The following is a 10405-nucleotide window of genomic DNA, read 5'->3' on the forward strand; positions in this document are numbered from 1 at the left end:
TTTGGTAATTGTAACTGGTTCCTAATTCGATGAACTAGGCATCTCCTGATTAGATGAGGTAGCCATATCCTTCATGGGAAAGATATCTTCAAAGAAAGTCGCATCATTCAACTCCATGATCGTACCGACATGCATGTCAAGTACCTCAGATTTTACAACCAATAATCTATAGCCAATGCTATGAAAAGCATATCCCAGGAAAACACAATCCACAGTCTTTAGTCCAAGCTTCCGCTTCTTTGAAATTGGAGCATTGACTTTCGCCAAACAACCCCATGTTCGCAGATAAGAGAGTTTTAACCTTTTCTTCTCCCATTCCTCGAATGGAGTTATCTCTTTGTTCTTTGTGGGGACTCGGTTCAGGACATGACATGTTGTCAATATCGCCTCCCCCCACCATGCCTTGGAGAGACCCGATGTATCTAACATGGCGTTAACTAAATCAGTTAGAGTAGGTTCTTTCTTTCGGCCACCCCATTTGACTGAGGTGAGTAGGGAGGAGTCCTCTCATGGATTATACCATGTTCCACACAAAAAGCATCAAACTCATTGGAAAAATACTCTCCACCACGGTCGGACCTAAGCCTCTTGATTTTTCGATCAAGTTGGTTTTCCACTTCAGCTTTATAGATCTTGAAAAAGTTCAAAGCCTCATCCTTAGATTTCAGAAGATACACACGGCAGTATCTAGTGGAGTCATCAATTAACGTCATGAAATATTTCTTTCCACCTTTTGTCAACACACCATTCATTTCACATAGATCTGAATGTATGAGCTCTAGTGGTGCAAGATTTCTTATTTCCGCAGTCGTGTGAGACTTACGAGGTTGCTTAGCTTGCACACACACTTGACACTTAGATCCCTTGACGGTGGTGAAACTAGGGATTAAGTTCAACTTCGCTAGTCGCGACATGCAACCAAAGTTAACATGACAAAGACGTGAATGCCACACATTGGATTCACTATTGTTGCAAATATGATTAACAACTTTATTATTGCAAACGTCTGATAAGGATAAACGAAACAAGCCTCCTGACTCATAGCCTTTACCAACAAAGGTTCCATACTTGGATATTACAAATTTATTCGACTCAAAGACAAGCTTGTAGCCATCTCTACACAGAAGAGATCCGCTAACAACATTTTTATTGACGGAGGGGACATAATGCACGTTCTTCAGCCGCACGATCTTCCTCGAAGTAAACTTCAGATCGACCATGCCAACACCACGAACAGAAGCACTTGAACCGTTGCCCATCAGCACGGTTGAAGTCCCTGCGGTCTGATAAGACGAAAACATGGAAATATCACCGCATACATGCACATTAGCACCCGTGTCAATCAACCAGTCAGGAGAATGACACACTGAAAGAATAGTGGGAAATATACCATACCCAGCATCCTTCATGTCAGTGTCTCCAATGACAACATTAGCGGTCTTGCCGCCTTTCCCATGATGACGCTTGTCATAGCGATTAGGGCAACTAGGAGGCCAATGATCAGGATCCCCACACACATGACAAGCACCTTTCTTCTTGCCATTCTTCTTCTTGAAGTTCGTGTGTTGCACAGCCTTGTTCTTCCCATCAAACTTTGCTTTTCCATCAAACTTGCCCTTGTTCTTGAACTTGTGGGGCTGGAAGTTATGCTTCTGTACCACATTGGCACTAGATCCTCCCTCAATACCTCGAGCACGTGTGTCCTTTGCTCTCGCCTTTTCTTCCACATCAAGAGTGCCAATGAGATCCGGGACGGAAAACTCCTCCTCTTATGCTTCAGCAAGGTAGCAAAGTTCCTCCATGAAGGAGGAAGCTTAGTGATGATACCTCCGGCAACAAACTTGTCCGGTAGCATACAACTGAAGTGCTCAAGTTCTCTAGCAAATGACTGTATCTCATGAGCTTGCTCAACCACGGAGCGCTCTTCAGTCATCCTGTAATCATAGAATTGCTCCATGATGTACAGCTCAGTGCCAGCATCCGAGACCCCAAACTTGGCCTCGAGTGCATCCCACATATCTTTTCCATTATCAATTGACGCATAAGCATCAACTATATTCTCACCAAGAACACTCAAGAGAGCAGCCTTAAACAGAGTATCCATTTTCTGAAAAGCTTGTGCCTGTTGAGCATCAAGCTCTCCTTCAGGTTTGTCGAGAGTGGCGTCATAGCAACTCATGGTTTGAAACCATAAGACTGCTCTCACGCGCCACCTCTTATAGTGGATACCCTCAAACATAGGAGGTCTCATGGAAGTAGCAAAACCACTCGGGGTAAATTGCCTATAATAAGGTTTTTGGATTGTTGGAAATATGAGCAATTTACCGAATGATTTTATTAACAGAAATACTAGATAAAGCATGACTAATATAGTAGAGATAAAATAAGTCATGCGTTCTGACAGAGAGAAGGAAAATAGCTTCTGCATATATGAACCGTAGCTTATCATATCTATAGCAGACAGTAGAACTAGTTGCATATATGAGGTAGAACCTACATATTAGGGCAAGTACTAGCACGAGAAACTGTGGCAGGATATCTAACAGAAAGAAGAACACATACGGGACAGCAGCAACAGTAGCACTGGACTTGGGGTCGGTGTCCTTGCCAGCCATGTCGTCGAGGAGGTTGTCGACGTCGGGGAAGAAGTCGTCGTCGGGTAAGTAGCCGTCGGAGTCCGGGGCGTCCGTGACGAAGGAGTCAGTCAGTAGTCGCGCAGAGCGCTCCCCAAAAACCTTATCACCCTTCTCCCGTACATGACTCAAAGAGGTGCGGTTTCGGAGGCCTACTGTCCCGACCTGCGGTGCACGCCGCAAGCCGGGATGAGGAAGACAGCAGCAGCTCAGAGATTGGAACCGGTGGCGAGAGGAAGGAGAAGTTCTGGTGCGTCTCTCTGAGAGGAGCGACCTCCCTTTTATAGGCGCAAGAGAAGGAGGCGAGAGGCTGTGCCGGGAGCTTAGATGAAATGAACAGACAACAGCCGAAGGGTGCAGCGTTCGTATTCAATATCCACTACAGCAAAAACTTTCCAGCTCTAGACATCGGCTCGGCTTATTCCCGCAACCCGCGGCGCGGCGCGTCGTGGCGAGGCGGGCGGCGGAGGAGGAGCGCGCGTGGATATCCCTCTTGTTCTCATGCTCGTACAAGTGGGGAAAGAACCTCCCTTATAAGGAGCTCCAACTCCCACTAAACTAGTAATGTGGGACTAAACTTTAGTAGTATCCCTTTCCTTACACAAATGGGCTAAGTGGGCCTCTAGGATTTATTAGGAATTTCTGAAATAGTTATTGGGCTGCCCAAAATGAACTAAATTCCAACAGATCTCCACATCAGCAATCATTCCAAATTTCAGTTTGCTCAACAATGACGATGTCTCCGATGTTACACGTTTCGGGAGAATGAAGAAGGTCGGTCCCAAGGAAATTTGATGTACTACTCTCTCCGTTCTTTTTTATAAGACGTTTTAGGAGGACGGGGTGTTGGCCCGTTGGCTAGGCAGTTAGGGTTGCAGCCAGCCCACCTGAGTTTGAGTCATGGCTCGGACGCGTGGTGCTCGCGGAGTTTCTCCTATAAAAAAATGCCAACGAGGGTTAGTCCTTGGATTGGTCTCATATTTTTTTATAAAATGTTTCAGACAACTGGCATTAAGAGCAACTTCAATGGGGCGACCCAAACGGACGGCGCATTTGTCCGCTTTTTGTCCGTTTGGGTCGGCCGCCCGCCCGGCGTCCGCCCAGTTTTGCACTTGGGTCGGCAATGCGCCCAACGCGTCGACCCATTTCATGTCCGCGCTTCCTCGTGTCACCGGACGACGAGCCACCGACCACCGAGGTGGCGTTGAGGTCGATGGGCGCGGGCGTGGAAGGCGCGACCACGCTCACGTCGGGTGAGCACTCCCCGGAAAGGCGGGAGGCCTGCGAGTAGACGTGGAAGCCGGGGACCGGGTTGCAAGCCGACGCGCGGGGTGAGTCGGGCATCACCATCCGAGGAAACGCCGACGAGCCGGTGCTGGCCGCGGCGACGGCGGCTTAGAGGACGCCGTGCTGGCTAGGGTTTACCCCTAGCATGTAGAGCGCCTCCCTTGTTGCCGCGGTGACGCGGGCATTGGTGAACTCTTGCTGCGCGGCGGCGACGGCGACGGCCTGCGCGGCGGCCTCATCCCTCGCGTCCGCGGGTTGCCTCCGGCCATTTCTCTTGGCCGACTCCCTTGCCCGTTGTTCGGGCGTCAGCGCCTTCTTCGGCTTGGTCGCGGCGGCGGTCTTGCGCGGGGCACGAGGCTTGCCTTTCTCGGAGGGGGCGATGACGCCGGACGAGGCGAGGCCGGCGGCGGCGTCGAGGTCGAGGTCGATGTCGTCCTCCATGGCTGGTTGGGGGGCGGGGGCGCGCGGGAACGGGAGCGTTTTTGGAGAAAATGGAGGAAAATGATGGTGCCTGCCACCGACCGGCGTGCCCGAAAAGAGGAGTAGGCGCGCGCGCGTCCGTCTCATGTCCGCACCGACGAAAATCCGGCTTAAAATTGAGCCTGGAATGGGTCGCCCGCGGACGAAAAACGGACGCGCGTCCGTTTGAGTCGGCGCGTTGGGCCACCATTTTTATCCGCGCCGGTCCAAACAGACGTGGGCGAACGAAATGAGTCGTTCCATTGAAATTGCTCTAAACTGTTTTGGCGCTGTGTGGAATATCTACAATATCTTACAAAAGTGATCAGAGGAAGCAGTAATTTTCTTTATTAAGGGTGTTTGTACTGCTATGTTTGGTTAACAGACATGACTACATGAGTGTTCTTTTTTGGGGGGAAAACAACCAGTACAGGGCACTTCACTTGTTAACTCAACTTTGCTACAGAGGGTGGGGGAATTTCGGCTGTGGTACAGCCACATTCTTCCACATGGAGCGAACAGAACAGTTGAACACACCCACGCAGGCTCCCGGCGGACGGACGGATGACGCGCAGCCAGACGAGGCCCGCCGCGATGCCACCGACGTCCACCTCGCCGGGGGACCTGGTGGCGCTCTCCGCCCGGTGCTCCACGAAGCGCGATCTCCGCCTCCTCCACGGCGCCCTCCTGCGCCGCCGCCGCCTCCTCCCCGCCGCGGACGCCGTCGCGGCGCTCGCCAAGCTGCTCCGGTTCGCCGCCGTCTCCCCCGCCGGCGACCTCCGCCAAGCCGCCGCGATGCTCTCCACCCACCTCCCCTTCATCACCTCGGCCTCCACCCACCCCGCCTTCTTCTACAACACCCTCATGCGCGGCCTCGCCGCCTCCGCCTCGCCCGGCGACGCCATCGGGCTCTTCGCCGCGATGCGCCGCGCGGGCGCCGCGCCCGACGCCTTCACCTTCACCTTCCTCCTCAAGTCCTGCTCCCGCTGCCCCTCGGGCCGGCGGTTGCCTTCCGACCTCCATGCCCAGGCGATCAGGCACGGCTGCCTCGGCGAGCTCGGCGCGCACGCGCACGTGCACAATGCGCTGCTTCACGCCTACGCGTGCCGGGCGTCCGTCGACGACGCGTGCAGGGTGTTTGAAGAAATTCCGGCTCGGGACGTGATCTCCTTCTCAGGGCTACTCACCGCGCATCTCAAAGCCAGTGATTTGGACGCCGCCCGCCTTGTGTTCGACCAGATGCCTCACCAGGATGTCGTTTCTTGGACTGCGATGATTTCAGCATATGCCAAGGCTTGCCGGCCGCAGGAGGCCTTGGCATTGTTTGATGCCATGCCGATGCAGCCAGACGAGGTGACCATGGTGAGTATTGTGTCCGCGTGCACCACACTAGGGGATCTTGCAACCGGGGAGCGTGTGCGGAGGCACATTGATTCCCTTGGTTTTGGATGGATGGTGCCACTTCGCAATGCACTTATGGACATGTACGCAAAGTGCGGGTGCCTCCCTGAAACACGAGCTTTGTTTGACAGGATGATGGTGAGGAGCTTGGCATCTTGGAACACGCTGATCTCGGCATATGCATTACATGGCGATCTGGACAACACGATTGCTGTGTTCCATCAGATGCTGGCAGAAGGGAACACTGTGAGGCCGGACGGTGTGACGCTTCTCGCGGTGCTTATGGCGTACGGATACAAAGGCCGTGTTGAGGAGGGGCGAGCCATGTTCAATGCGATGCAACGAGGCGACTATGGCAAAGTGGAACTCACAGTCGAGCACTATGGGTGTGTGGTGGACATGCTTGGTCGGGCAGGGAAACTCGAGGAGGCATACCAAATGATTAAGCGAATGCCAATTCCGAGCAATGCTGTGATCTGGGGCGCACTACTTGGTGCTTGTCGGACTCATGGGGATATTGACATGGCAGAGAGGGCTGTGCAGGAGTTAAGGAACCTAAACCCAGATGAGGGTGGTTACTACATTTTGCTCAGCGATATGTACACATCTGCTGGACGGATAGCTGAGGCCACAGAGATCAGACGTGCCATGAATGAGAAGAGGGTCCAGAAGACTACAGGCCGGAGCACTGCCTTTCTGCCTCAGCTGTAGTTTACCATTATCTGGCTATCCTTAAGATCACAATTCACAAGCATGTCATGCTAGCCAGATTCTCTTCACACCAGACAAGCCTATGGATTGGTCACATTTGTCTCGGTCTTCTTGCCAAGGTGTGATGATTGATATCCATGGTGTAAGGCTGCTGGCAACTAAGGCTCAGGTAATCAAAATACCTGAAAGACTAGTTGAGTTGAGTCAGGTGATGGTACATAGACAATGGCCACACCGAAGCCAGTTTCAGTATGTATGCATGTTAAGTATAGCCTAGCTCACTTACATTATTATGTATTTATGTACCAGCCCATACTTGATGCTTACACAAAAAAGGGGCATTTGCAGTACTGGGCCTTGCAGGCCTGAACTTCTTTAAAACCAACCCCAACATCTTAGTCTTGACTACGAGGTGCACACTGTCATTAGGATTGCCTCTGGCATGGGTGAGAAACAAGTGCATATTTCGGAGACCAGTATCATCTTACCTTGTGCGGCTCACTAATAAATGTGGCTGCTAGAAAGCGATGAAATCACCGAATGAACTTCAAGTGATTATACCTTGTGGGGTCCAGCAATAGTTACTTTCACGAACTGCAAGTAAGTAGTGAATAGTATTTCCAAAAGTTCTTAAATTTGAACTCTTGCCCTGCTGGTTTTAGAGGGATCGCCAGCAACAATGTAAACTTTGTTTAGAGGAATAATGTGGTACACTACAATCATTTTCTGTTGAACTATTAGCAAGTGATAACTTTTCTTTGAATTAATTTGGTGGTTGTTGAACCATAAATTGACTGTTTTCTAGAATCCCATAAATTAACAGTTAAAGTCTACTAAGTTGCCCTAAGATTTTTATTTTAACATGTTCTGAGTATCCCTCACAGATATCATGTTGATTACATTTAACCATTCTCTATGTATGACTGGCAATTCCTTGTTCGCATCTTTGTTTTACAAGCTCGTCATGTTCTGGGAAGGGGATTTCTTCACTCTGGTCTCTGTGTGCTTAACATTTTGCATGTTTGATGGATGTTTACTCCTATTGTATAATACAGTTACCTAAATCCTTCTGTACTAGACTACCAGTGATGTAGATTTTTCATATTGAGGTTCAGAAAATTAACGGTGGTTAGCTACCTTGAGGAGGGTTGTTTTTGGAGGAAGAGAGGAGAAAGATGGACTGATCACCGCATACAGCCTGCTAGGTGGCACAACTGGGAGTCTGGGACAAACCTGACGATGAACATCACTATTTTTCTGAGTTGCGAGAGCCTTGACTGTAAGGTTATTCATCGTTTGATGCTTAATACATTGCATATGTCATGTTGACACTTAATATTGTCATTCATGAGAGGTGCGCTTGTGCAGGATCCAGCATGCTGAATCGAATGAATTGGTGCAAAGAATTGGCCAGTGACTAAGTTGCACTATTCCTTGAACAAACTTCTATTGGCTCGTGCATCAGGATTCAGGAGTCTATGGCTCATGTACAAGATGGGAACAAAAGGAACAGCTTCAGCATAGTATGCTATCTTAACTGCTATCTGCTCCACCAGATGAACTATTCTGAAGAATGTAGGCCACTGAAAAATTGAGCCTCTGTAACATAAGGAGTCTTGATGGAATGTAGAATTTGTTGTTTTCCCTCTTGTAATAGAATTGGTATGTCGATATAGCTTGCAAAACCTTTGTGTTCTTGATTTTTTGTTTTAGAGTTATTTGTTTGAAATGACAGTGGAGAAACATGTTTATGGTTGCCAGTGATGATTGTCTGGCTTAATAACATGCTGTGAAATATGAAGTACTCCTGATCATACATCAAGCAGTTCACAGAGCAAACAACTTCCCACAGGCTACAATCCTACTCTTCACTAAATAGCCTGCTACGCTGAGCAGCTGGGGCAAGCCTCCCAAGGATCTCATAATTTTGCTATCTGGGCAGGAACCCGTGCTGCGCGACCGGATCCTCGAACGCCATCATCTTCTCCCCTCGAGCGAACCCGTTGCGGTCGTAGCACGAGACCTCGGAGATGTCCAGCTCCTTGCACGCCTTGACGAGCTCCTCCCCGACCCTCCGAGCGGCCTCCTGTTTGCCAACAAAAAGAACAGCTCAAGTTCAGGAGATGCACCGTCTGGTTTTTGTTTCAGATGTGAATGCATTGCGAGTTGGACTGACGATGAAGGAAGGGGGGTGGATTGGATTACCACGGTGCTGCATGGAGGGTCGCCGCGGATTTCCTCCTGCAGGGTGCTGGCGTAGAAGAGGATCTTCTTGCCGTGGTCGTCGACGAGCATGGCGTAGAGCTGCCTGTTGGAGCAGAAGACGGACAGCCTGGGCTTGGTCGTAGTGCCATTGTACTGCAGCCAGAGAGAATTCCCTTCAGATTGCTGCCTTGCTGTTGGTGGTTGGAACTTGGAACACACAACCCAACCCTGAGGTGACCAGTACCGTACCTTTTTCTGCAGCCGGCGGTTCCTGACCTTGGCGTTCTCCTTCCGCGCGCCGTGCCTCGCCATGGCCTCGATCCTCGGGCACGCCCCGCGCCGGTGTGCCACCAAGCCTGCGCGCAGAAAGACAGAGAGGAAGCAGCGCATGACATCGGCAGCTAGGCCTGAGCCGGTGGAGAAAGGCACGGAGAGAAGCCGGGAGGCGTTATGACGGTGTGGCTCACCTGGGTGCCGTGGGAGAGGGACCTCGAAGCGGTGGCGCCTGAATGGCAGGGAGCTGGAGGTGGAGGGAGACGACAATGGTGGCCGGCCGAGGGTGGCGTGAAGCAATGCCGTCGCCATGGCACGAGAGAGAGAGAGAGTCCAGGAGAGTAGGTTGGGCGGGGCAATACGTCGAACAGGTTCCGCGCGAGGTGGCGTTGCAGCCCGCCGGTCGCCGCCTCGCCGCGAGTACTGCCCTGCGCTGCCGCCGACGACCGTGGCTGCGAGGTCACCGTCAGCAAGAACACGACGACGCACGGCCTGTGCCCCGCTTGCCGCTTGTGCCGTCTCGCCGTCGGCCACCACGCCACGCCCGTCTCGCCCAATCCCACGTTCAGTGGCCAAAGTGACTTTTTTTTTTGAGACAAAGCGGCCGAAGTCAGGTGATGCCGTTTTTTTAGGGGCCCGTTGTTTTGAGGGGAGTATACAGCAAGCAGACATTTACGAGGCCCAAGTTTAGGCGGGCCACGTGGTGGAGGCAGGGCCTTGGAGGAAAAGGCCCATCAGCCCGCGGCTGCACTTCGCACCCAACCAACGACCGTCAAGCAAGCGAGAGAAACCCCTTTTGTCTCAAAAAAAAAAGCGAGAGAAACCCCTCAAAAAAAGAAGAAAAAAATAGCAAGCGAGAGAGAGAAGCCGCTAATCACGCCACCTACCAGCGGAAACCGCCAAAGCCTTTTGCTTTCGTCGGAGCCAAAAAATCTAGCCGGTTTCCTCCGGTCTTATCTCGGAACCCTTGGATTCATCCGCGCTCCCACTTTCATTTAACAACCTTTCACCCATCAACAAAAAACAAAACATTTTCACCCACACCGCCACGATGAGCGATCGACACCTGGTCCTTTCCTCCCGTCCGCAGCATCACTTTCGGCCCACCTGCGTCGGGTCGGATTGACCTCACCTCCCTCCCTCCCTCCACAGACGATGCTCCTTTCGTCCCTTTCTCCGCCCGTCCCTCTCCCTCTCCCGCTTTTCTTTTCCCTTCCCTCCCACGAGAGAGAGAAAAGTATACGTAGAAAAGATGCAGAAAGGGCCGACCAACGGGGTGGTCATCCGACGTGACCTCGTGCCACGGTACAGCCATGCAGTTTCTCTGGCGTCCCGGAGCCCCGGTTGCTTGCAAGCTCTCACGTCCTCTCGTTCTTCCACCTGTCAACCGCGGTTGCGCGCGGGTGGAAAAACGCCGGTGAGGATAATATTTTGTG

General features: G+C 51.6%; 2 protein-coding genes across 8 annotated transcripts; one reads left to right on the forward strand and one right to left on the reverse strand.

Moving 5' to 3' along the window:
* Positions 1 to 4676: 4676 nt before the first annotated feature.
* Positions 4677 to 8160, forward strand: LOC125552786 (pentatricopeptide repeat-containing protein At1g74630). Of its 7 annotated transcripts, none has more exons than XM_087518929.1 (3): positions 4677 to 7091; positions 7638 to 7775; positions 7860 to 8160. In XM_087518929.1, the coding sequence occupies exon 1, from the start codon at positions 4944 to 4946 to the stop codon at positions 6489 to 6491; it is 1548 nt and encodes a 515-aa protein (XP_087375055.1). In that variant the 5' UTR covers positions 4677 to 4943; the 3' UTR covers positions 6492 to 7091; positions 7638 to 7775; positions 7860 to 8160. The 7 variants fall into 7 exon arrangements, with proteins under 7 accessions (XP_087375055.1, XP_048572421.2, XP_048572422.2 ...); XM_048716464.2 differs by having other exon boundaries at positions 4677 to 6660; positions 7607 to 7775; XM_048716465.2 differs by having other exon boundaries at positions 4677 to 6660.
* Positions 8161 to 8255: 95 nt separating this feature from the next.
* LOC125552788 (Ribosomal L18p/L5e family protein) lies at positions 8256 to 9598 on the reverse strand. Its single transcript, XM_048716467.2, has 4 exons — positions 9164 to 9598; positions 8946 to 9052; positions 8697 to 8849; positions 8256 to 8577 (listed from the first exon to the last, which is right to left on the reverse strand). The coding sequence occupies exons 1-4, from the start codon at positions 9279 to 9281 to the stop codon at positions 8422 to 8424; spliced, it is 534 nt and encodes a 177-aa protein (XP_048572424.2). The 5' UTR covers positions 9282 to 9598; the 3' UTR covers positions 8256 to 8421.
* Between the last annotated feature and the right edge of the window lie 807 nt (positions 9599 to 10405).

Source organism: Triticum urartu, chromosome 4A, assembly GCF_056163025.1.
Source record: "Triticum urartu cultivar PI428250 chromosome 4A, HENAU_Tu73, whole genome shotgun sequence".
NCBI classification, from domain to species: Eukaryota; Viridiplantae; Streptophyta; class Magnoliopsida; order Poales; family Poaceae; genus Triticum; species Triticum urartu.